The 27492-nt window shown below is 40.5% G+C and overlaps 1 protein-coding gene and 1 pseudogene across 6 annotated transcripts in view; both read left to right on the top strand.

Moving 5' to 3' along the window:
- Window positions 1-27492, top strand: part of NOSTRIN (nitric oxide synthase trafficking) — a 60290-nt gene that overhangs the window by 14720 nt on the left and 18078 nt on the right. For 3 of the 6 annotated variants that reach the window (XM_019458556.2, XM_019458601.2, XM_019458595.2), the window contains 7 exons: window positions 7623-7706; window positions 8464-8580; window positions 11099-11161; window positions 11361-11442; window positions 13826-13888; window positions 16438-16536; window positions 22360-22485. In XM_019458556.2, coding sequence (XP_019314101.1) covers window positions 7623-7706; window positions 8464-8580; window positions 11099-11161; window positions 11361-11442; window positions 13826-13888; window positions 16438-16536; window positions 22360-22485 — 634 coding nt within the window. The remainder of the gene's footprint in view (window positions 1-7622; window positions 7707-8463; window positions 8581-11098; window positions 11162-11360; window positions 11443-13825; window positions 13889-16437; window positions 16537-22359; window positions 22486-27492) is intronic. The other 3 variants (XM_019458584.2, XM_019458612.2, XM_019458575.2) reach the window with 2 other exon arrangements.
- Window positions 4568-6466, top strand: LOC109269399 (60S ribosomal protein L4-like; annotated as a pseudogene).

Genomic DNA, 27492 nt, shown 5'->3' with positions numbered 1-27492 from the left:
ACTGTGGGTATCCCAACATGCTCAAGGGGTCCTAGTGTAGCCCCCTTCAGAGTCTTAAAGTCCTCTGTGGGAAATGACATCAGCGGCCATTAAGCCCAGTAGCTTCTAAATCTGGTAACACGGGGGCCTGGGGGAGCCCTCAGGGGCCACTTCAAGGAGTGAGGAGAAGTTAAGCGGGCAGGGCTCAGCTCCCTTGTGACTCCCTCTCTCATTATATCAGAGTATAGTGTTTCTATGACATGGTGAAATGCTGTACACAATTTTGTTTTCCAGCTAAAAAGTTAGGCATATGGCCCTTCTTGTCCATTTTACCTGACTCCCCCCCAAAACAACACTTTCACCTGATTCCACTGACCTCACTCAGTTCAGGAATTACCAGCCATGGAGAATCTGAAGTTCTGGAGCTACCATAGCTGTGTACTCTCTGGGCCGGAAGTGAGCAGTAACTGAGTGACGCTTGAATTCTGGGCAGCGAAGGAGGGTCTGGTCCTCGCATTTCATCTTCTCATACTGTTCTTAACAGCCAGAATTAGGGCAATCGATACTGATGAGGTGGGCGTTGTGGGCTAGCAGAGAGCCCAGGCACTCGAGTAACAGAGAGCTTCCATGTGAAAATGTCCTCCAGATGGCTAATAACTAACTTTTAAATACAGCCTAGTTATAAAATGGGCTTAGGACCATCTTCCAAAAGGCAAACTGATAAGGCTTGGGTATAAAATATCAATATACCAGCCCCCAAACCAGAAGCTGCTGCTGGTGGAAAGTAGGAAACCAGAGGTGGGACTGATTCACAAACATTTTCAGATTACTAAAATTTCTTCTTAATTCATAATGAAGGGATGGCTCTGTTACCTGCTGTTTTCAAGCTTGAGAGAGGCTTAGTTCAATTTTAATTAATTCCTCATAGACACAGGGGCAGCTACAGTCTTGTTTTTAAATCACTTTTTATCATCTTAATTTTAATAGAGCAGGATATGCTAAAATTGATGACATGGTCACTTATATTCTTACAGTTTAATTTGTGCTCTATCTAAAATATTGAATCTGATACCACATATTCTTCCTCTCCCCTTTCTTTCAAAAGTATCATTTATTTTAAAATTGAAGACAAATGTTGATCTTTGACTTACTGGTTGGTCTTCATTATTACTAATGAAAATTTATTGACCTGCCTCCACATGCTGAGAGGAAATTAGAATATAAATGGATTAAAAGTCAGTGCATGCCATTTCCCTGGTTCAGGATCTTTAAGGCTCACTGGAATATTCTGAGATTGAGTTATGCATCAAAATATATATACATACATCATCAATTTCACACGTGCCAAGACAGTTGCTTGGAGGAGAAATCTCGACCTCTACCACATATAGTAGCTGTAGGGCTAGAATATTAAACAGAGTGTTCTTACAAGCTTGTTTCTGATTATTTTAATGAGGGAATGAAAATTCTCTGTCTCGATTCGACATTAGCTCTGCCTCTCTTAACTCCCTTTACATTATGGAAACGGTGATAAAACAGCTCTCTTCAAAGGACTGAGAAGAAACCAATGTATACAGGGGTACACTTGCCACTTTTGCCTTGGGAAAACACTGAGGTCAGTGCATTTCTGTTCAGGAATTCTAAAAGGATATCCATCTATCTACCTATCACCTATCTATCTATCGATCGATTGATCAATCGATACATATATCCACACATACTCTTTATTAGACCATAAGCACAGACGAGCCACATGGCAGTGTTTGTTTCAATTTACAAATGTCCCGGTTTATAAAAGTAATAGCTCTCTCTATGCTTGCCAGTGGGAACATGGCTTCTTAGAGCAATTTTCTCTGGGGAGGAATTTACTCATTAACCTCTGTTAAGATGAAGGCCATTCGTTGCCAGAGGCAGGGAACTTTTCATTAGTTGGCAGACTCACCAGAAAGAGAGCTCAGAGTGTTCCATTCCTCCTGTACCCACACCCATCCTCCTGACCTTGTTTCATTTCCTTCTAACTGGCAGGGTAATCTGTTGAGGATTCTCAAATTGTTATTAGGGTTTAAAATGTTGGCAGCCAGCTTTGCTTGGTCAATTTGAATGCTGGGTCTAAAACCCTTCAGGGTCACCATTATGCTGAATGTGGAGGGATGGTTACAGGTGCTCTTCAAAGAGGCCGTGACCAACTTGGTCTGGCCTCAGAGACCTACACTGATGACAGCTGATATCACAGCCCCCTCCCTCCCACCTTCCAGACCCTTAACACCTCCTCCACGTCTGGGAACATGACTTATACTGATGTTTCCAGAAGATGCCCGGCAAGCTCAGTCTGCCTGTGCTGAGGTTGCTGTGAGTTCGGTCTCTAGCTGCTAAGCCACCAGGAGCCTTGGTGATTCAGAACACTGCCTTTAAAGGCGAAGTGAGAGGCGGTGACAGTTTTTAAAAGCACTTACCTTTGACTTCCCCCGCAATTCTCCATCCCCAGCCTCTTCCCCACAGTTTCAGAGGCAGGAAACTGGAAGGACCAAGCAGGCAGTTTCTCAAGCCCAGACTGCCTGGTTTCAAGTCTCAGCTCTGTCACTTCTTCTTATGTGACCTCAGGAAAGTTAATGGGGGTAAACTCTCTGCGTCTTGGTGTTCCCCTCCATGAAATGGGGAGAGTATGTGTGCCTACCTGATGGGAGTTCTCCCAGATTAAGTGAGGAAGTTTCATGCCTAAAACACTTAGAAGGGTGCCTGGCATAGGAAATGTTGGATGTCGCTGTTTTGTGGGCAGGCAGAACACAAGTCAAGCATCAGCAACGTGTCACAAGGGATGGCAACACATTTATCAAGGGGCACTGTTTGGAATTTTTAAGCTCTATTTCAACCTGTAAAACTACAAATCTGCCCAGATTTCTAAGATACTTGTGTGTAAAGAGAAATGCTGTGTGGTAATCAAATCTCTTTAGGCTGGTTTCCTATTGTGCTCAAGCAAAACCCAGCAGAAGTCCTGGGGCTCGGAAGCAAAGCTCAAAACAGAAGAGTATTAGCTTCACAGCCAGCAGGACCCTTTTCCTTTCTTGATGCCAAAAGCCCAACATTTTCCCCCAGGTGAATCTGATTTAGTTAGCAATTTAAAGGAAAACAACACTTCCTTCTGGCAATTGTCCTTTTTATTTCCGCCTGGCCTCTGAGAGACTCCTTGTACGGCCTCCAAGAACATCCTGAAAGTGAAAATGAATTCTGAGGAAAAGGCTGTGCCCAACAGCATTACCTGTTGTGTTAGAAGCCATTCTGGATTGTCCTGGAGCTGATGGATGAGCAAACTGTGGATTCTTCCCCCAACACTTCCCATCTCTGTATATTTGAGGTGTTCTGAATGTTTAGAGATCCTTTTGGGTACATAATAATGGTACTTGAAAAATTACTATTTATTAAGAACTTGTTTGGTGCCTAGCATTTAGCTGAGCAGTACGAACACTTCATCTTATTTAATGTTCTCTGTGCTGCTTCCAAGAGAAAACGGAATGCTAAAAAAGAAAGTCTTAAAAAGCCTTCTGGTTAGCAATGGACTAGGTAAGTGGATCTAGCTACTCCAAGGGTTAGAAAGCAGTGTACTCTGACATTAGGACTGAGCAATGCATCAGGGCAGGAATGCATCGAAATAGTTTAAAATTTTCAAAAGCTGTGGAGCAAGAACAGATATAGCAGAGACCAGTTAAAAATTCTAACCAAGATCTGATGGGAAGTCCATTCAAGACTTATATACTGAGTGCCTGGCACTGTTCTAGGCCTAGAGATATAGCAAGCAGCGAATGAAACAAATTCTGGTCCTTGTGGAACTTACCTTCTAGGGGTGTTCACAGAATTGTTCATAGAAATATACTGAGAAAATATGTGGTGTAAGACAATGGTTAAGTTCTAGAACATAAAGAAAGCCTTAAGAGAATATATAGTCACAGGGTAGCCTCTGAGATAGTGATGTTTGAACAAAACCTGTTGGGGTTTATATGAAGGAGATGCCATGTGGTTATATAGCAGGAGTATCCAGCAAGGGCCACAGCAAGTGCAAAGGCCCTGATGCAGGATGACATTTGGCTACTAAGCAGGAGTACAGTAAGCAAGGGGATGACTGGTAGGAGAGGAAATAGAGAGGGAGATAAGTGTCAGATTATGCAGGTCAGTCCAGCAATCAATCTAGGTATTGAGCCCTTCCTAGGTTTGGATCATTTGCATATTTTAATCATCATAAAACCTCTAGAGGTGGGTCTGATTACTCCCTTTAAGCAGTAACTAAAGCCACTCCAGTAAACGGTAGAGGTCTGGGCTTCTAGAACATCCAAATTCATCAAGGTGATGGTCTCTCCCAGTTTGCTGCTGACCAGCATTCTCTCTCTCCATCGATTGGAATATATTCTTAGAGCACAGAAATAGCTTTTTAAATGCAATGATGTATTTACTTATCAGCTTCATTATTTTAAAATACTTGCCACGACCATTACTTACACTTGGGAAAGGTTTGATTCCAAATGGTGTTTTAAGCAACTAGGACTTAATATGCATGCTACAGTGACTTTCTTTCAAATAGTGGTGAAGATAACTTAAATCACAGCTATACTAACAGGGAAAGATGAATAGAAATTTAACAATAGATCACTAGCTCATGATCTCTGGATTCCATTTTATACAACAGAGCTATCTTTCCCCGTTCGATCCATGATATTAAATTCTAATTTCATTGCACTGAAAAAAATGCAGGTATTAAGTTAGTTACTAGAGAATTCTGGGATTGTTTTTCCAATGAAATGAAGTCATAAATCTAAAGATATGTTATAATAAAAATAGAATTCAAAGACTAAAAGCTATGCAATAATAGTAACAAAATAAACACACCCACTCTGGTCCAAATTAAGAAGGAATACAATATAAATTGAACTTAATGTCCTACATTTGTATTATCTTCAAAGAAAGTGAGAAGATTGAATAAGACTATGTCTTTATTTTATCTATAGATGGGCTTATAAGTAGGACATGGTAAAATCAGTTTAAGATAACGGTGATTCAATCTATTCAAAAGAACCGAGGAGTTTGTTTTTGGAGGCATGCCCAGATTCCCTACTGAGTCTTGTCCTGCATAGAAAGTAACAGAAATTCATTTTCTAAATCTAGTTTTGGCCCCTCTGCACTTTTGCATTAGAAAGCTACTTCTTGCTGTTTGTGTAGGAGCTGCTGGGTTGAGAGGAGTGCGACCTTCTCCCCTCCCTGCCATGGCGTGTGCTTGTCCACTGGTATCAGTGTATTCTGAAAAGGGGGAGTCATCTGGCAAAAATACAACTTTGCCTAGTGTGCTCAAGGCTCCCATTCCACCATATACTGTGAACTTTGTTCATACCAACTTGCGCACAACAGACAGCCCTACACTGTTATGAATTAGCAGCTCACCAAACAAGTGCTGAGTCTTAGGGTACTGGCAGAGCTGCAGCTCGAATGTCCAGAGTTTGAGGCAGGGGGACTCACCATTCCAGCCTGGGTGCTTTTGGAAACCTGAGTCACGGGGGCTCCATGTTTGCACCAACCAAAACCTGGCGTCATTGGCACCACAGAGTTAACACAACTCAGAAGTGGTGTGGTCTGCCCTGGGTGCCTCAGCCTTACCAGAGCTGGTCATGTCTAAAGGTCATCATATCGAGGAAGTTTCTGAACTTCTTTTGGTAGTTGAAGATGAAGTTGAAGGCTACAAGAAGACCAAGGAGGTTGTTCTGCTTCTTATGAAACTTAAGGCTTGGAATGATTTCAAAAAGGTCTAATGGATGTCAACAAAGGAGTGCTGGAAATGGCAAAGCGAGAAACCACTGTCGTCTTCAGTGTGGGGGACCCTGCATCATCTATAATGAGGACAACGGTGTCATGCAGGCCTGCAGAAACATTCTTGGAATTACTCTATTTAATATAAGCCACTGAACATTTTGACACTTGCTCCTGGTGGGCATGGGACGGTTCCACATTTGGACTGAAAGTGCTTTCTCCAAGTTAGATGTTCTGTATGGCACTTGGTGTAAGGCATCCTCCCTCAAGAATAACTACACACTTGATACACACCTTAGCAGAATCTGGAAAAACCCAGAGATCCAAAGAGCCCTGGGAGCAGCGTGCAGGAAGAGTCATCACAGAGTCCTGAGCAAGAATTCACCAAAGAACCTGAGAATCAGGTTGAAGCCAAACCCATATGCCAAGACCATGTGCCGGAGCACCATCCTCCGCCAGGCCAGGCGTCACAAACTCTGGATGGATGAGGCAGCAGCCATGCTAAAAGCCATATCGGATGAGAAGAGGGTTCCAGGCAAGCAGTCTGTGGTAGGGAAGAAGGGAAAGAAGCCTCTTGGTGTTAAGGAGCAGAAGAAACCTTTGATGGGAAAAAGCTGCAACTACCAAGAATGCAGAGGCTGAGAAGAAGCCTGTAAAAAAGAAAGAAACCCACCATGGAAGAAAAAATCCTGCTGCATAAATTTACATTTGTGTCTTCTATAAATGTTGAATCATTTTGGGCAGCTAATTTTTTTTTTATTTTTTAAATGTTTATTTATTTTTGAGAGAGAGAGAGACAGAGCATGAGTGAAGGAGGGGCAGACAGAGAGGGAGACACAGAATCCGAAGCAGGCTCCAGGCTCCGAGCTGTCAGCACAGAGCGCAACGCAGAGCTTGAACTCAAGCCACAAGATCATGACCTGAGCCGAAGTCAGACGCTTACTTAACCAACTGAGCCACCCAGGCACCACCCCTGGGTAGCTAATTTTGAATAAAGACCTGATCACGGGCAGTGAGAAACAAAACAAAGAAAAAAAAAAAGCAACTTCTTGGCTAACTTCATCATAATTGATCACTTCATTGCCAGCTATTATAATCTAGAGCTAATCTGATGGTGTTGATGTCCCAGAATAAGTAGGAAAGTTTTCCATTGTTTGCTTGATGAATTAGTTTGCTAGGTCTGCCATAATAAGGTACCATAGACTTGGTGTCTTAAATAACAGAAATTGATTGTCTCACAGTTCTGGAGGCTGGTAGTCTGAGATCAAGGTGTTGGCTAGGTTGGTTCCTTCTGAGAGCCGTGACGAAGAATCTGTTCCATGCTGCTATCTAGCCTCTGGTGGTTTTCTGCCAATCTTTGAGACTCCATGGCTTGTAGATGCATCACCCCAATCTCTTGTCTTCATCTTCACATGGCATTCTCCCTGTGTGTGTGTTTGTCTCTATGTCCAAATTTCCTCTCTTTATAAGGACATGGCCATATTGGATCTGGCCCACCCTGATGAACTCATCTTAACTTGATCATCTGCAAAGCCCCTATTTCTAAATAAGGCCACATTCACAGGCTCTAGGGCTGAGGACTTTAACATCTTTGTGGGGGTGGGAAGGGAATACAATTCAACCCATAACTCTAATGTAGAAGAAGGTTAAATTAAAAGCTCTCCCTCCGTAGGATCCTTTTGGATATCCTTAAGGATTTCACCTAAGGACAAGATGATCCTTATAGTAAACAAGTCGTCTCTTTGTGCAAACATGGAATGGTCAGCCTGATCCCTCCTTCATTTGTGTGTGCGTATGTGTGTTTGTCTGCCGTTTGGCCAGAGCATCCTACCTAACAACTATCCCTTTGCTAACAGGTCAAACTTGGAGATTAACTATGCCAAAGGACTTCAGAAACTAGCAATCAAGTTAAGCAAAACATTACAGAGCACCAAAAAAAAGTAAGTATCTGTAAGAGGTAAGGCAAAATAATTCTTAAAAGCTATCAAAAGTGACATATGTCGATTCCCAGCTTCCTCTTATAAATGTGGAGGAATAATGTCAAGCACGGCTTACAGTTCTTGGGCACTTACTATGTGCCAGGCACTGCATTACAAGCTTTTATAGATGCTCTCCTTTAATCTTCATGATCCTTGGCAAGTCTTCTTAATTGTCCCTATTACAGACAAGGTCTTGAAGCTTGGAGAGTTTAAGAAACTTGCCCCAATTACACAGGTATTAAGTGACAGAACTGGATTGATCCTGTGTCCTTACAATGTCTACACCCATATTCATAAGAAGTCCCAGTGATAACATGTTACTTTAGAAACAGTGTCACTGAGTTGGAAGGTATTGGAGTCAAGAAGTGTGAATCCCACTTTATCTCAACTCCATGACCTCCAAAGAATAACCTGGCCTCCCTGTGCCTTGATTTCCTCCACTGTTAGATGGAGTAACGACATGTGCTTCATTGTGTGTATGTGTGTGTGTGTTTAAGCCTGGGGGAGGTGTGTATTATATGATATCACGTATGTAGAGATTAGCTCATCGGGTCCTGAAAAACTGGTGGTTCACATTTTCCTTAGTACATTTCAGAATGAAGTTGATATTTTCTTCCAGGGGAGAGAAGAAAGATATTGGATATTCTAAAAGATATTCTAAAAATGGATGGTCCATCAATGATAATTTATAACAAAGATTCTTGACCAATACTTGCAGGTGTCATCCTAAACTGGAAGTACCATTGCAAAGACCACTTTTGATGGTGAAAGAGAGAGGGAAAGAAAAAAGAAGCCTTCTGGAGCTCACATTCCTATTCCTCCTCAGAAATCCTCTGTAATAGCAAATAATGGCTTTGAAATTGTTTGACTTTGAGCTCGATTTTTAGGATGGTACTTTAGTAGACTGCAAAGGAGCCAGTATAGCAGAATGGTTGAGTATAGACTTTATTTACGCTGACCAGATTTAAATTCTACCTCTACCCCTCATCAAGTGGGTGAATAGGGCAATTTATTTTACCTCTCAGTGTGTATTTAAAATGGAAATAGAACCTATCTCATATAATTGCTGTGAGGATTAAATGAGATAATTTTTGAGAAGTGTGTTTAATTCCTGGCATAGAGCAAAAGCTCCGTAAGTGTCCATTATGATTTTGATTACTCCCTAATTACCCCCTAAAGAATGAGAGGTGTAGGGGTGCAGGGGGTGTGTCTTGTTGTGTTGTAATCCTGGCATCCAGCATAGATGCTCCCAGAGCAGTGGCATGTCCAGAATGTTTTGTTAATAATAATCATTGATTAATTAATAAACTTTTATCTATATGAAAATCTGTGTTAGCTACTTGGATAGATAACCTGAACTATTTCTATTTTAAAAGACCAGTTAAGGGGTGCCTGGGTGGCTCAGTTGGTTAGGCACCCAACTCTTCATTTCGGCTCAGGTCATGATCTCATGGCTCATGGGTTCAAGCCCCACATCGGGCTCTGTGCTGACGGCACGGAGCCTGCTTGGGATTCTGCTTCCCTCTCTCTCTGTCCCTCCCCTGCTTGCTCTCTATCTGTTTCTCTCTCAAAAACAAATAAATAAACATTTTTTTAAAAGTTTAAAATAAATAAATAAATAAATAAATAAATGACCAGTTAAGTGAAGGTCAGAGAAATCATGTGATCTTTTCAAGGTCAAAGACACAGACCCCTCTGAGGCCCAAGCTCTAGGCTTCCTGCTCTGCTGCTCAGCTCCTCTGAGGATCAAATGTCAGCTTCTCTTCCCCAAAGGGTGCCTGAGTTCCTATTTATTTATTTATTTACTTATATACTTTTAAAGTTTATTTATTTATTTATTTTAAGGGGGGGTGCAGAGAGGCAGAGAAAGGGAGAGAGAGAATCCCAAGCAGGCTTCTGGCTGTCAGCAAAGATCCCAACATGGGATGAAGCCCACTAACCATAAGATCATGACCTGAGCTGAAATCATGAGCCCAAATCAAGAGTCAGATGCTTAACTGACTGAGCCATCCAGGCACTCCATGGGTTCCTTTTTTTAAAAATCAACTCAGGGCATGTGGGTGGCTCAGTGGGTTGAGCGATCGACTTTGGCTCAGGTCATGATCTCACAGTCTGTGAGTTCAAGCCCCGCATCGGGCTCTGTGCTGACAGCTCGGAGCCTGGACCCTGCTTCAGGTCTGTGTCTCCCTCTCTCTCTGCCCCTCCCCCACTCACGCTTTGTCTCTCTTGCTCTCAAAAATAAATAAACATTAAAATAAATAAATAATCAACTCTATTGAAGTTTAATTTACATGCAATAACATTCTAAGTAAATGGTTTGGTTGATTTTGATATATGTATACAGTATGTATACATATATCAAAACATAGACATTTTCATCACATCAAAAGATTCTTTGTGCCTGTTTGCAATCCTTTCCCCACTTAAACAACCACTGATCTGCTTCTTATCAATACAGATTCATTTTGTGTTTCCTGCAATTTCCTATAACTTTGAGTCTATAGAAGGTAGTCTCTTGTCTCTGGTTTTATGCCTGGCTTAGGATATGCAGAAAATCTGTCATCCTCTGGTGTATCTCTCCAATTCTCTGACTGCAAGGTGCAACCTAAGTCATTTGGAGGCACAACCTCTGCACCATCCCCCTTCCATCAAAGTCTACACAGGCCTCTGTCCCTGAACTTTATTAATGCAATTGAGCTTATTGTTCTGGCTTCTGAAGGCCAAGGCTATGGGCTGCTGTGAGCTATGCCCCTTCTGTGGGAGAAAATAACATCACACTTGCTAACCCTCCCCCTGTGCCGTTAGGGAGAGGTCAGTGCTCTCCTTTCATGAAGTGGAGACACTGCTTACAAGACAACAAAATATCTGAGCTGTTGTCCTAAAAGCCAGCAGGAAACGGGAGCTGGACCCTAACCCCAAGAGCAGTACATGGGCCGTCCCAGGGCTCTTGGGTCCTTCACCACTTAACTTTTCTGAGCCTAGCTCAGCTTATTCATTCATGGGATGAGGAGCCTGAAAAGATTGTCTTTAGGTCCCTCCACCCCTACCTACCGCATGATCTTCCACCTGTTCTAAATGCCTTCTCACCCTTGGCTACTTTATTTTCCTGACTTTCTACAGACATGAAATGGAAAATGAAAACTGAAATGAAAAATGATGGAAAGAAAGCCATATATGTAATGACTATAGTGCAAATCAGTAAGTTGGCAGAATTTAACCCCGTGGACAAAGTGAAATAAGATTAGGGAAATGAGTGCAATTGCTGAGTGTAGTGACTCAGACGGGATGCTGTATTTCTCAGACTTTACTGGGAAAATGACACCCACTCTTGTGCTCCCTGTTTTTGCCTCCAGCTGTCTCGTCAGTGCCTGGGCCTGGGTCTCAGAGGGCATGAAATCTGCGGCGGACCTGCATCAGTGAGTGCCCCCACCCCGGCTTACTCCAACCCCCAGGGAGGCATAAATATTTAAAGTGGGTGTGCTACAAATAGTCTGCTTCAAACTTGCCCTTAACAGATAGACTGGAACACGCCATTTTATTTCCCCAGAAAATAATTTGGAAAGTAGATATAAATCCTAATACTATGCTTGTGTGTCTTTTATGTTCTATTTCCAGAAAACTTGGCAAAGCAATTGAGTTGGAAGCAATAAAACCAACTCATCAGGTCCTGAGTGTACATGAAAAGAAGAGAAAATCCGTGAGTCAAATCTTAAAGCAAGATTTCTGTCTTTGACCCTAGGAATAAACGGTGATCGAAAGTGATGCTAGGTTTCAGGAATTTGCCAGAATAAGAAACACAAACTCAAGATTTATCTACAGAGATGTTTGTTAAAGCATTGTTTACAATAGTGAAAAACTAGAAACATCTTCATCATCCAAAAATAAATCATGATAATTTGAATGGCATATTATGCAAGCATCAAAAATCTTATTATAGAAGAATTTAATGATATGGAAATTTTTTCACTATATAGTGTTAAATAAAAATGATCTCAATTTTTTAAACTATTTGTAAATATATGTATATATGAATAGAAAAAAATCTAGAGGAACCTCCTAAGAATATTAATAAGAATTATATCTACATAGTGGAATTCAAGGTTATTTTTATTTCATTTATTGTACTTTTTGTATTTACATTGTTTTTCAAGGAATAGATATTCCTTTTGTAAACAGGAATTATATGCACAATTTTTAGAAAGACGTGCTTTTCTGTGCTTAACAGCTTCAGATTAGGTAAAGGCAATAATGGATATAGTCCTCAAATAAAATTAGAAAAAAAAAAAAAGAGAACAGCTAAATACTTTCAGGACACCTGGTCCTCTTATCTAGCGCATTCTGTAGTCTTCCTGTCTACCTCTCTTCCAGAACAGTTTCATCCGTGTTTCTTTTTCTTTTTCTTTGTGTGTCATACAGTTGTTAAGCACTTTAAAATATATTTTCAGGTGATGTGAAGGGGTGTTTGATTAACGCTGCTTAGCTCTGATAGGGGTGAGGTCATGGTCGCTATTTGTTTCAAGGCCAGGTGCAGGTAAGAAGCAGTAATGGTGGTCCTTGTGAAGGAAAGGGGTGGTGGTGAGGGGAGTTTCAAGTGACCACAGCCTGATAAAGCAGGTCCTAAAGGTAATAAGTTAGTAAGATGAGGGAATTTGTAAAAGTCCTGATGGAAGATAAATGATCCGAAAACATTTTTATTCAGATGCATTAAACTGAGTCAGGAAATGGATTTGATGTTTGTGTGAACCTATATGTATTTTTACCAGAATGGATGTTCTGCTGAGGGCTGGGGTGATGGGGGAAATTTACAGTAATTACTAAAAAGCAATATAATCTTCCACCTTCACAAACAAACTTAATAAACACTGAACACCAGTCAATATTTCATTAATTACAAAATAGTTCTCATAACCCCGTATTTATATGATAGTCACTAGCATTTCCTTAGTACTTACCATAAATTAGGCACAGTGACATTATCATTATTATCACAGTGCTTTGGATAATTCATTCCATGATCCCCCAAATCGCTGTCCAGTTCAGAGTCTTCATTTTGGCCTTTCTTCTCCTTGCTGCTCCCCCAAAACCCCGGCCCACTCTCTCACAGAAGATAAAAATGAGCATTTTTTTAAAAAGTGAATTTGTTCCACATTTCACAGAGTCAAAAGTGACATAATGCACAAAATTATTTTCATCGTATTTGTTACATAAATTGTATATTCCAAATTTAATCAGCTGGTAACATAAAAGTGCAATGTTGCTAGGTCTCAGTGTGGTTGAGTGATAGCTGAGCTGTGGGCCTGCAAAAAAGTCTACGGTCCAGGAAGAAAAAGTTTTGCCTCATAGAATCTGATCTCCTTGGGGGTTGGCTAGGGGCATTTTTATCATTATTGTCCTTTTGGCTGTTGAAAAGCAGGAGAAAAGTTAATTATAATTAAGAATTCAATCTCTTTGAGGGGTGCCTGGGTGGCTCAGCTGAGCATCTGACTCTTGATTTGGGCTCAGGTCATGATCCCAGGGTCGAGGGATCGAGTCCCGGGTGGGGCTCCGTCTCCCCCTCAGCTCCTCCCCCCTGCTCACGCACACTTGTGCTCTCTCTCTCTCTCTAAAATAAAAAAATTAAAAAAAAATTGTTTTAAAGAATTCAATCTCTTTGAAATTAAAACAGTATTCATTTCAGGGGCCATGAGACACTTCATAAAATTAGCACAGCCAGGACTATTATAGATTGTCATGGCGCTAGAAGTTGGGCCACGTGAAATGATGTGGAAGAGCCAATGGGAGCGAAAGTGACGCCAGATTCTGCAAGACCCCCTCCACACAGATTGTACACATTTATATTGTTTCTACAAGTTTTTATATAGTCACATCGTTTACGTAGAAATCATTCTTTTACCAAATGCACTCAAGCTAAATCCTGTCAAGAGATTTTTGACATGGGGAAAAGATAGTTTGACTACTTTTCTCAGGACTTTGAAATTCCTATGAACTGTGATCGTGACTGTGCCAGAATTTATAAGCCAGCCCCATGACTCAACAAAAAGAGAGAAAATAAAATCATTTTTCTTTTTTTCTGTTCATAGCTTGATAATGAAGTTGAAAAGGCAGCAAACCTTGTCATTAGCAACTGGAATCAACAAATCAAGGCAAGTATACATACAAATGTCATTTATGTGAACTCAGTTTTTAGGATTGAAACTTTTTGCCTTTGCATGAATGTGATCATGTGTTTTAGTGTTAGTCTTTCTAAGTGCTAACTGAAGAGAAACATGTTTCTTCACCTGAGTTTTTAAATAGATATATCTTTCAACTAAACCAACAGAAGAGCAGGGGTCTAAATATGGTTATTATTTATAACTAACAGACATAGCATTTATTGTATGCCACATGCTATATATTTTTATTAAATCATCACAACACCCCCCCCCCCAAAAAAAACCCAACCCAATGTGGTATGTGACCTGTATTGTTCCATTTGACAGATGGGTGGGGAAACTGAGACACAGAGAAGTAAATCATATGCCTAAATCTGGTTAATGGTTGAACCAAGAATTGTTATAAGTCGTTGGGTTCCAGAGTCACTGCTCTTACCCATTACACTACACTGACTGCCTCTCTTTATAATCTGTAACTTAGGGCAGGAGACAAATACTATCTGAGTTTTGGATTTATCATTCATAGAAGGGCATTCGTGATCGCTGTGTCACTAGTGAGAGGAGTACCGTGAAGGGTGGGGAGCGATATGTAAAGAGGAACACATATATTGATCCACAAATATGTATGGTCCGCTTCTTGTAGTCCACACTGTACTAGGATATAGTTCCTATTTTCAAGTAATTTAAAATGTAGTTGGCTAGATAACATATGTGCAGGAAACAGTAAATGAATTCTAGGGAGAGGAATTATGATCTGGTGTGAGAATTTAGAGCATATCATTATAGGTTCTTAAGCAGAGAGAATAACAGATGGAACCTATACATATGTACAGAAGATAATTCTAGAATAATCTGGTTTAGGAGGAATTCAAGTAGAAAGAACTAGAAACCAGTGCAGAGGGAATCTGCTAAGAAAGCCCAGTGATCTGTTTTACTAGAACTTGTGCTTCAAAAGTTGAACTCCATTTTCATCTCCAGAGTGTTAATGCCCAAAGAGAACTTTCCCCAGCAGACAGCTGCTAGTGGCAAATAACTAGAGAGGCCCTCAAAACTATAAGGCAGCCCCAACTCAGCCCTCAGGGTTGACTTTGAAGCTCCTTCATTAAAACCAATGGCTCCATAAGACCAAGGACATTAAGAAATGTTTGAGATAAATGAATTTCTATACCCACAATAGTAGTAGTGGTAAAAAGAATGCTCATGAGAACCACTTTTATAAGAAATGTTTAAAAGTCCCATAATCAGCACCCAGTCATGTGTTTTTAGTTTTGCTCTTGATTTTAGGAGCTTTCTTAAACAGGCTTTGTGTTTAAAAATCCATTCTCTAAATATTCAGCTTTCACCAGAAACTCAATATAACGAACCAAAAGAGAGAAACTGGGCTCAGCAGCTGTAATTGCTTTCAAGAACAAAAGAAGCATCTTTTATTCTTTCCCAGTTCCCAGCAAGTAATTTTTCTAAATAAAATGATCCTATTTTTTTATGAAGAGTGACAGAGAAATTAGAGAACATAAAATTCTTGAGCTCGAATAATTTTCTCCCCAGCTACAGTTGAAGGGTTTCCACATGTAATGAAGTGTGGTCTATTTGGGAGACAGAAATGGAAGCCTTAAAGGACCAAATGCTCTTCCCTCACGCTCTCATTTTTCCGGGGTTGTGTGACTGGAGGCAGAGAGAGAGGGCCAGTGGCTTCCTGTTCCTTGAATTCCCTTTTGCAGAGCCTTCATAGGTTTAGAGACATTTAGAAGGCGTCGCCTCTGATTCCTAAAGAGAGAGGGAACTGAACTTTTCCCTTCATTGCCTGGTTTTGCAGTCCTTGCAACCTTGAGGTGAAAAACTAAACAGTCTTCCAATCAAGCCAGTTCCTGAACAGGCTGAATCCAATTCAAACCAAGTTCTGTTTGTTTATTTTCTCTCTGGAACAGCATCTTCTGCCAAGTTGGAACTGTGTAGAATGGGAAATGATCACCTGACTCATAACCCACTTTGAGGTTTAAGGCACCAACAGAGTAGGGAGACTTTGAACCCTTCTTCCTTCCCAACTCCCAGTCCCCTGCCGCAAATGCAGGCCATTTCACAGAATGCCAGTCAAATGCGCAGGATATCAGGAACAAATCTCCCCTTTGCTTTAAGTTTTAAGAGAGCATCTTAAAATGACCTCAATTGTGGCCCAGGTTGATTTTTAAAAATGATGCAGGCAGTCTTCCATGTTTGCTGTGATGTTTTTGTGGGAAAGCTGTTCCCTTCATTATGCTAGCTAGAACAATGGTTTGGAGACTTGTAGGCCTTTGTGATTTGGAGAAATGTATAATGTTCTCGAGTGCACTTGCTATAATAAAAAAATATACATTGTTTTCAGGGAAAAATGTTAGCTACTGTTTTATTGTAGGCAGATTTTGAGGTGAGGGCAGAAATGAAGATCTCAAAATACACAATCATTTAAGCTAGCACATGAACACAACTTGTTTCAAAACAGAAGAGTTTTTCTCCTGACATCCATTTCTGATCCGTTTTTGGGTTTTGTATGTTTTTGACTCTAGGCCAAGAAGAAATTAATGGTGAGTACCAAGAAGCATGAAGCACTTGCCCATCTTGTAGAAAGCTCCAAGCAAACTGTGACTAAGAAGGAGAAGCAGAAGGTAACCTGTCTTGGCTGGCTGTGTGCATGTGGCTTGGAGACCAACAGGTTTCCTACTCTGACTTCTGAACACAAGAGAACTGGCTGATTCTCTGCTCTGTATGGGGTCTCTGCAGAGCTGTTATGTGGCAGAATAGGAGAGGGATTCTAAATCATTTCTAATCCACATCTATTTTTAAAAATTTTTTAATGTTTATTTCTGAGAGAGAGAGAGAGAGAGAGAGAGTGGAGTAGGGGCAGAGAGAGAGGGAGACAAAGAATCTGAAGCAGGGTCCAAGCTCTGAGCTGTCAGCACAGAGCCGGACACGGGGCTCGAACTCACGGACCACAAGATCATGACCTGAGCTGAAGTTGGATGCTTGACCGACTAAGCCACCTAGGTGCCCCCCATGGTCCACATATATTTTTAAATTTTTTAAAATGTTTTTTATTTATTTTTGAAGGAGAGAGAGAGATAGAGCATGAGCGGGGGAGGAGCAGAGAGAGAGGGAGACACAGAATCTGAAACGGGCTCCAGGCTCTGAGCTGTCAGCACAGAGCCCAATGCGGGGCTCAAACTCACAAACTGTGAAATCAGGACCTGAGCCAAAGTCGGACGCTTAACCGACTGAGCCACCCAGCCACCCCGGTCCACATGTATTTTTAAAAGGGATTATTGACAGACGATAAATTAGGCCAAGGGTGTCCAAATTTTTTGATAGGGACCCCTTTCAATATCTCTCAGCCCAAAAAAATTAAAAAAAAATACCCATTCATATATAATGAATTGTACAATGTACCTTATTGATGTTGTACATAATATAGAGCACTTCATATATTGTACTAATATGTTATGAACATTATAAAACATAAAAAAGTGTTTGAAGGGTGACATAAAGGTGAAAAAGTATTTTAAATGATTAGCTAATGATGACGCCTTCAAACGATCACTGAGTGACATTTCCAGGCAAAACATACACTTCGGCAAGTTTCAGCCTTGATCTTAGGAAATGTAAACTCCTATTTCTAATGCTCCTCTTGGTAGTGTTAAACCTTCTGGTTAACTTCTTGTGAGATTTCACCAGATCGTCCCAGATTTTGCTTTTCCTGTGGGCGATGATGCACTCATAACCAGGAGCCAGAGAAAGCATCAGCTCTGACATTTTCTCCTGGCTTTCTTATGCTTCCATTGGCAGCACTGATGTCAATCTACATCTTCTTAGCAGAAACCTTTTTAAGACATTTGTTAACTTTGTGTGTGTAACCTAATTAAAGCTAGATGATAATTCTGTAAATCCCCACGCCCCGGACACATGCGGATGGCCACATGTCCCAGGATGCTGAAAGTGAAGACATTTTGTGAAGGCCTGTGTCAGCTGCCTATGCTGTGAAATCCCCACTCTCCCTCCAGAGCACACAACTGTCTATGTGTGGGCACCCGTGTTGATTCACATGTTAAATAAGAGTAAGCTCCATTACTGTTTTCAGGTAAAAATGAACACAAATAATACTGGAGATATAATAGATTATCTTGCACACTTCTGGTGGTGCGTGCTCCAAATTGGAAACCTTTGAAATAGTATCTTCCCTAAAAGATAGAGTCCCCCTAAGGAAATGTGGGCAGCACCACGGCAACCCAAAACACTATGAAAAGAGAAAGAAACTTGTCATTGCAAGTAACGTTATCACTTCATCTGAAGCAACTATTAGTCAAATAACTTAAATTCATTGTTAGCAAGGTTTTACAATGTTCTTATTTCTTCCCATGTCAATCTTTGCAGTATGAAATGATCACAACTCGAATTGAATAATGAGGCAGCTTCTGCGGAGGCAAAACCACAGTCTGTTCAAATGCTAAACACCAGGGCCAGTCCTAGGCATTCAGAGCCCTCATTAGAAGTTATTTTTCACTGATGTCAAGCAATAACATAGAGAAAAGCTCAGGGCAGCTAAATGGTGGATTTCCTTTTCCTTCCCTCATTAGCAGCTTCCCTGGGCTGTCGAAGCCAATGGACTTCCTCTGGCCTCCTCGGACTGATCCTGTAACCGTGGCCCTTGGCTGTCATTTTATCCAGACCCCTACCATCTTCATTGCTTTTTCTGGGAGCTTCCTTTGTTTTACTTTTTTTCTTTTCTTTTTCTTTTTTCAGTCCTAAGGCTAAACACCTAAGGCAGCATTCCCTTTTTGCATTTCCCATAGAAGTGCCCCTCATCTCCGACCTGAGCAGGGCTGGCTTTTCACTGCTCAGCAGTTCTTTCCGTTTCCTGCTCAGCAGTCCTTGTTCTCAGCAGAAACTGATCTAAATCATTCTTCTTCCACCTCCATCCTCACCACCCATCTCAGCAGACTGACTCTCTCGCCTCCTTCCTCACAGAGTAAATGGAAGTCAGTTCAGCCACCTGCCTATTAAAGTCATATGTGCAATGGGACAAGCCAATTCTTCGTGTGCTTGGATTCCCATCCCATCCTGCCTCCCAGAGATGTTTCTTTTGACTCTTTCTCTTTCTCCTATATCTCGGACATAACCCTCTCTAATAGCTGCTTCTCGTCAACATGCTGTCTGGGGAAAGTGGGGAGAGGCAGGGATTCACCTTTTTGTGGCCCTGTTCCTCTCCAGATTTTTAATCATCTCCTTTTTACAATAATATTTATTTACAAAATATTTATTTATAAAAATATTTATTAAAAGGGCTGTGTGTTCTCTGTCTCCATTTCCTCACCTCCTGATTCACACCTCAAACTATACTAATCAAGCTTCCCCCCAATCCTACTAAGAGTGTTCTTGCCTGGAAAACAATGTCATCCTTGTTGCTAAAGCCAATGTGTACTTCCTGATTCTTATTTTATTTAACTTCTTGGAAGCATTAAGCATTGTTGACTTATGTCTTCTAAAAAAATTCTCTTTAAAAAAAATTTTTTTTACTGTTTATTTTTGAGAGAGAGAGAGAGAGAGAGAGAGAGAGAGAGAGAGAATGAGCGGGGGAGGGGCAGAGAGAGAGGGAGACACAGAATCCAAAGCAGGCTCCAGGCTCTGAGCTGTAGGGCTCAAACTCATGAACCACGAGATCACGACCTGAGCCAAAGTCAGACACTCAACACATGAGCCACCCAGGTTCCCCAACGTTCTCTTAACTTCAGCAATATCTTACTCTTTTGGGTTTTTTTCTTTTGGGCAATTTTTTCTTAAACTCCTTTATGGACTTCTTTTTTTCTGCCTGACCTTTATATATTGCTTTTCCTGATGATTTCTCTCCTGGGACTCATTCTGTTTTATTCAGCATTGTATTTCCAGGGTCCAACGCAGTATTCTCAAAATCAGGTACTCAATAAGTAACCAGTACGCAATAAATATACTCTCAAAGTTTCAACTACCATATCTATGCTGATAATAACCAAATTTATATCTCCAGCCCAACCAGTCTCTAAACTGCCTTCTGGCACCTCAAACTCAACATCCAAGATTGGAGCCATTATTTCCCTCTACCAAAAATATTCTTTATTGCTGTGTTTTCTGTATCTTTTAAATATTACCAGTTAACATAACCTTGCTGTTCTACCTCCTAAATGAAATACTTCTTGAATTTTTCTACTCGCACTCATCTCCCAGACCACCATCACCATCGCTTGGATTACTCTGGCTGATTGGTCTCTTGGCTTTCAGCATTGCTTCCTTCTCCTCCCCCAGCCCCCACCATCTATAAGCCCACCCGATTTTTCTGAAACTCGAAAATGAGCATATCATCCTCCTTTTTAAAGGCCTCCTTTTACTGGCTTCCTCACCAATCTTACCCCCATTTTAAGTTTATTCACTCAGGGTCATTTCTGTGAGCACCCAAGTCTCAGCTTACATGTCATTTTAATCCCAAGGCTAGTTTAGGTGCCCCTCTTGGTGCTCCAGTGACACCTAACCCTTGTATCATTCCAGGATTGATCATTCCAGGATTGATCACACAGGATAGTGATGGCCCTGTAGGTCTCTGACTAGAGGGGGGAGACTACCTAGTTCCCTTTTCTAGTCCCAGAGCCCAGTACGTGATGCATTGTGGCACTCAGTAAATGTTTGATGAATAAATTAATGAGATGTTTGTTCCTAGAGAAAGAAGAAAAAAGAAAAAATCTTCAATTTTGCCAGATTTTTGGTAGAGGTTTCTGAGAATTTCCTTAAATAAGAATATAAAACTCTACATTCTTCTTTTATATCTATTTGGGATTATTTGTTGTAAATTTGTTGAGCAGAAACTTCTAGTCAATAGCTCTCTAGTGTAGGCTGATGAATGTGAGTAGTCACCTCAAAAGTGACTTCGTTCTCATTGCCAGGGTGGCGGGGGGTGGCGATGAGCATTCTCAGTAAGAATCTAAGGATTATGATTTAGCAAAGTATGGCCATGGCACACTTCCAGCCTTTTCACTATATTGTCATCAGGTTAAAATTCACAAGCTCATGTTTCCATAGATAAATGTGGTTCATTACACTTGATATACAAAACCAAATGTGTCCTGTGTAAGTCATACATCAGAGCTGAGGGACAGTTGAATGGCTAGCATATCGACTCAAATAATAAAGTGAGTGGTATTAATATTCACCATTTTGGATGAATGTTCTTCGTTACTGAAACATTAGTCAAAATATTCTTAAGCATAAAGAAGGTCATTTTTAAAAGTCTTTGTCTCTGTCCTTGAAACTCCTAAACTGCTTAAGTCCCAGGGATCTTTGGTACTCCTTCACCTGTGGTTTGGGGACCATTTGCATCAGAATTACCTGAAGAGATGGCGAAATTCAGATTTCCCAATCCCATTACAGAACTAAAGAGTCAGTATTGGCACTTGTGGGACCCCAAAAATCTGCCATTTTATAAGCACTCAGGTCCTTCCTAGGCATATTCAAGTTTGAGAATCATTCGTGTTAACACAACTTCCTTTGTTCTCAAAGATGTGAAATTACTTCTCTGAGCATTTTGAGAATCAATTTCAGCTACCCTGGTGCAGAGAATTTTTTATCACTTTGATTTTCCAGAAGACTTCACGATCAGATAGCCACGTTTGGTGGCAGGCAAGAGGGGGTTCTTTGTGAAGGAGCAGATCACTGGGGAGCAGGATAAGGGGAAAGCACCTGTCAGCTGCCCATAACTTGTAGTGAACATTAGCATGTGCCTCAGGCTCTTCACCGGTGATCCAGTTCTAAAGTTACATGGCTGCATAATCTCTACCTGTCCTGGTAGGAAACACCAGGGTACAAGGATTTACCAAATAGAGTACAGGAATCACTGGTAGGTGACAGTCTTGAGCTGGAGGTTTTTAATCTGTGCTTGTTTCCCCTCACTGTCATTTGGTCTCCTCCTTGATTTGATGAGCACGGGCACATCATGTCACACTTAAGGACCTCAGTTTCCTCATTTGAAAAATTGAAGGAGGGGCTGAAGGAGGGGTGCCTGGGTGGTTCAGTTGGTTAAGCGTCCAACTCTTGATTTCTACTCAGGTCATGATCTCACGGTTCGTGAGTTTGAGCCCCACATCGGGCTCTGCGCTGACAGTGTGGAGCCTGCATGGGATTCTTCTCTCTCTGCCCCTCCCCTGTTCTCTCTCTCTCTCTCAAAATAAATCAATAAACTGTAAAAAAAAAAAAAAAAGAAGGAATCATATTGAAAGGCCCTTAGGTTTCCTTTCAGGTCTGATACCCCTTTTCTCTGAGAAAAATCTTTAATTTTGTCATCTATAGCTACTATTTATGACTTTAGCTGGGAATTGAGAAATGTCTCATTGGGATATACATAATTCTTTACCTGGAATTACAAAGAGCCTTGATAAATGTGTTAATGAATATGTGGCACTGACCTTTTCCTTCAGCTCCTCAGTAAACTGAAAAAATCGACTGAAAAGTTGGCAAAAGAAGATGAAAATTACTACCAAAAAAACCTGGCAGGCTGTGCTACCAGGCTGAAGTGGGAAAACACATTAGAAAACTGCTACCAGGTGAGCTCTGTGTTCACATTTTTCTCTTCTTCCATTGGGCTCTGTGAGGCCTTGAAAATGAAGGTCAGATCTACACTTATGGGACCTGATGGTCTCTGCCCTTGGCTAGGACCCTCACTCTAGAGGTGACTTTAGACAAACCACATAACTTCTAATTGTTTCCATTTCTCTGTGGATACAATAACCAGTGAATATTTATTGAGTGTCATTGGCTAGAATCTAATTCTCAATGGGCACAAAGGCACTCAGCTAACTTCAAAAAGTGCTGTCAAAGTAAAGTATTAGGTACTCAGAAATGAGTTTTAGGCCTGAGAGCTGATTTATACAGTGATCACTTAATGCGGTTCCTTTGTGTCTAAGGCTCAGTGGCGGGCACTGGAGCAATAATGACAGTCCCGTTTCAACTTGGGATGTGTACAGTTTAGCAGCAAGGAAGACGTCTAAAGAAAGAATTGTGGCAAATCCTCCAATAAAAATTAAGAAGTGTGAACAAGCAAGTCACGAAAGGGAAAATCAAAATCACCGACAAACATATGAAAAGATGCTCAATCACTTGGCAAAAATTAAAAAGTAGCAATGCCAAGTACTGCTAAATAAGAATTGCTGGGAAACAAGAATTCTTGTCCCTCTCTAGTGAGAATAATTTGATGGTATCTAGTAAAACTAAAATGTGCATGTATTTACAACATGCAGGTCCCCTCGTAGGCTTACATCCTAAAAAAAAAAAAAAATTTACACCTGTATACCGTTATGTATAACAATATTTATTGTAGGACAGGTTTATAACAGTAAGAAAAAATTGTACACAATCTTCGTGCCTCTCAATAGAGGAATTACTCTAAAAATTGCTCTAATTTAGAAAGTAGACTAATATTATATCTAGCAATAAATATTAATTAAAACTACACTTAAACACAAATTACCTCAAAAAACATGATGTTGAAGAAAAGAAACTGCTATTCATACAGTGTATGTAAACTAAAGCATTTGAAAAACGCACACCTCAAACTACAGTGTTTTTATGTGTGTGTTTGTAAACTTATACATATAGACTGAATGTATGTTGGAGGAAGGAAATGGGAATTCAACAGGCTGCCACATACAGCCACGCAGCTTGTGGACATTCTGGCAGAGGACCAAAAAAAAACCCCACAAAAAACAAACAAAAAACAAAAAACAAAACAAAAAAACCCCAGGCTTAAAATTTACTCTAACTACTGTATATCTGAATAGCTTGGTTCTCTATTTTTAAAGTCAACATAAATATGACCAGCTTAAATAATTCTCAATTCTGGGTGCTAAGAACATGAACGTTTGGGTTTATTTTTTCCCCGTATTTTAAGTTAAAAAAATGTTTAAAGCAAGGTACAGTTGCAAAAAGAGGCAATCACGATACAATTCGATAAGCACAGTACTGTGTGGATGATAATGGCCAACATGTAACAGGTGCTGCTTATGGACAGGCACTGGGTTAAGTATATCCACTGCATTATATTTTGCATTCATCACAACATTTTGAAGAGGTCATAATTTTATTCTCAGTTTATAGTGAGGGAGTGGAGGCTGAGAGACATGAAGGAACTTGCCCAAGATGACAATAAGGTTCAACGTAGGCAGTCTGATGCCACGGCCTTAACCTCTACTCTCTGCTTCGGCGTTAATAGGAGCTGGGCAAGCAGAAATGGAGGAGCTGGGCAAGCAGAAATAAAAGAGCTGTGTTTAGTCTCTTGTTATTGCACTTTCAAAGTAGGATAGATGCAGTTAGGAAAAAACGGGGAAATTAAAGGAGAGACAAAAATTAGGCCATAGAGGAAGAAATGAGAATAAACCCTTCTTTAATTTATGCCTTCAAACATAGGGTCCTGGTACTTTCCTTGCTTTTGTTGACTAGGTTTTACATGCAGATGGTGAGAAAGGGCCAAGGATTTAATTTCCAACCTTATCCATCTGAAACCTGGCCTTCCAAACTGGCTCTGGTCTTGCCTCATCCCCTGGGACTGCTCAGTGGTATTGTGGTTGTCCACAGAGGCTGGCTTCCTTGGAAGCCCTGTTAGATTATGGGAAAGACATTGCTGTTCCCATCCCATCTTCCAGACACCCTTGAAGGGTGATAAGAAAAATATTTCTCTATGTCTCCACCCTTCTCACCTCTACATCACGGCAATGGAGGATAATTATGGTTCTTAACCGGTATGGCTGCCATTTCTGGTGTAGGTGACATCCAGCTGGCCTTCAAAATGTCTTAGATAACTGCTCTTAATAACTACCTTCTCAGAGGCTCTTACTAGGTCTCTCTTTCCTTTTTTCTGAGTTTTCTTTCTTCCTATTAGAGTCCTCCTACACCTGACCTCCAGACCCATCCCCCTTTAAGCAGCCTTAACTTTTATATTGAAGCATCATGGAAAGGATCTTCTTTGTTTGTAAAGATTCTCTGATGGTGACAAGATACACATTTATTTACACTTTGAAAGATGTCTCGGCAGACAAACAAAAACACAGACTCTTAAATATAGAGAACGAATTGGTGGTTGCCAGAGCAGAATTGGGGGAGGGAGGATGGGTGAAATAGGTGAAGTTCCCTATAAGCGAAGAGTACACTTACATGATGAGCGCTGACTCATGTATAGACTCGTTGGATCGCTATATTGTACACCTGAAACTAATATAACTGTATGTTCGTTACACTTGAAGTTTTTTTTAAAAAAAATTCCTTTCAACTCAGCTTTAAAAATATTTAAGACTCAAGATTTTTTATTAGAATCGAAGTCAGGGCACCTGGGTGGCTCAGTTAAGCCTCTGACTCTTGATTTCAGCTCAGGTCATGATCTCATGGTTTGTGGGTTTGAACCCACATCAGGCTCTGCACTGACGGTGAGGAGCCTGCTTGGGATTCTCTCTCTCTCTCTCTCTCTCTCTGCCCGTCCCCACTCATGCTTTATCTCTCTCTCTCAAAATCTATAAATGAATAAGCATTTATTTTTAAACAATTAACAAAGAATCTAAGTCAAAATCAGAATCTCCATGAGGAAAAGAAAGATTTCTTTTCGTCCTTCTTGTGTCCTGGTTTTTTACCAGCATGCCAGCATCCACCAATCTTTCACCCCCTCTCCCTTTTAGTTCACACACTCCCTTTTACCGCAGCCTCTTTAGGGCCACCTTCTGCCTCCTGAGTCAAGCCCAGCCTTTCAGACCCGCTTGAGACAACTTCTGCCAAGTAAGTCATCCTTGCCTGGCCCTAACCAAGAACGATTCCCTTATTTTGTATTCCCTTGACTTGTTTATACTCAGTCCACACCAACAAGTTGCTGACTCACATATCACTGTGTTTACACTATTGTTTGCAAACTCAGAAGTAGAAAGTTATATTCATAAAGACACATAACAAAAGTGGGCTGAGCAGAATTAAAGGGGAATTTTATTGTAAGTGTGGGAGGTGGAAATGTGACAAAGTTCGCTCATTTTCATTTTTTCCTCCATTCTTCCACCAATCTTCTGTAAAAATGGAGTATAAGAATTCATTCAAATGTCCTATAATGTATCCTCCTACCCCTTCTTACTCTCCAAATTAGACTTACAAATTCTTTCAGAGAACATTCATTGACCTGCATTTGAGGCAGGATTTACTAGATCCCAAGAAATGTGAGGTTTCAAATGTGGTTATGAAGTAATAAAACCAATTCCATAAGCCACATGTAAAATTAGTCTTATTATTTATAATCATACTATGTTCAAGTCATATTTCCTACCCTCCAAGAAAAAACAGTTCAGCTGGTAGAAATAATCTTTAATATATTTTGAAAAATAATAGCCACGCTAATAAGAATTACCAAGAGCCAAATGTTTGGTACTAACAGAACTTACTCAAGGAATTATTTATTTTAGAAAGTTATTTGCAGCAAGTGTCAAGGGCATTAAAAACGTTCACCTTCTCAACCAGTATTCTTCATCTGAACCGCAGAACACAGAAAATAATCTGAGTGACTGCTCCCAGTTCTCCTAAGGGTTGTAGTGACTGGTACCAATCTAGATGCAGGGGGGCAGATGGTCACTCACAAGCTGTAAACAGCTGCCTTATGACATTAGGCCTTAATCCTCTCCTAGAACCCATGTTGAAAAATGTAAATTTCTTTCTATAAATCCATCTTGAGAACATAGCTGAAAAACAAACCAATTTCTGCTCAAAATACATTAAAAACAAAAGGGAGGAAACAATTCAGCTGGCTAACATTAAGAAGACGGCTAAATGAATCAAATACACTATATGCAATCCCACAAATAGACCATATTAAGTGGTGTTTTGGGAGACTAACAACATGAAAAATTGCTTTTGTATAAGTTAAGTGAAAAAACAGGGTACCAATTTGACTAATTTGATAGATAATTAGAAAGAAAAAATCTTACATACACACCACCTAGATAGACTGAAATACACCAAAATGCTAATGGGTTATCTCTAGGTGGAAGAATTATAAATAATTTTTAAATTAAATTTTTTGTGGCCCTTCATAGTCCCAAGATAATGTTTCAAAGCAGCTAGCATGCTTGTTAAAATTCCAATTCCTGAGCGGAATCATCCCTAAATGGGATGAATCAGAACCTTTGAATGGTTTTAGGAAGGCATCTGGGTGATTGCTATGCATACTAAAATTTGAGAGTTCTTGCTCTAGAAAGAACATGATATTTCTTTGATCAGTTTTATGAAAGCAATTTAGATGAAATCTGTCCAAATTTCTTGGGTAGTGCAGACCAGGAGGCCATGACAGAAGGACCAAAAAGAATGAATGAAGAGGATGAATTCTCACAGTGCCTGGGCCGCAGATAGACTTCTAATCTGCTAACTCTGACCATATTCTCCACGTACACACTATTGTAAAAGCAGAGGAGGACAGTTTCAGTTCCTTCAGAGTATTTTGCTTCTCTGCCACCCACTTTATACAAAAATAAAATGATAATAGAAAGCAATAATTCATTAGATGAGATATGGATTTCCCCTTTGCACAGTGGAAT

Source organism: Panthera pardus, unplaced genomic scaffold (assembly GCF_024362965.1).
Source record: "Panthera pardus isolate Hobbes unplaced genomic scaffold, ASM2436296v1 HiC_scaffold_10, whole genome shotgun sequence".
In the NCBI taxonomy this organism is placed as follows: Eukaryota; Metazoa; Chordata; class Mammalia; order Carnivora; family Felidae; genus Panthera; species Panthera pardus.
This window is presented reverse-complemented; position numbering and strand designations above follow the sequence as displayed.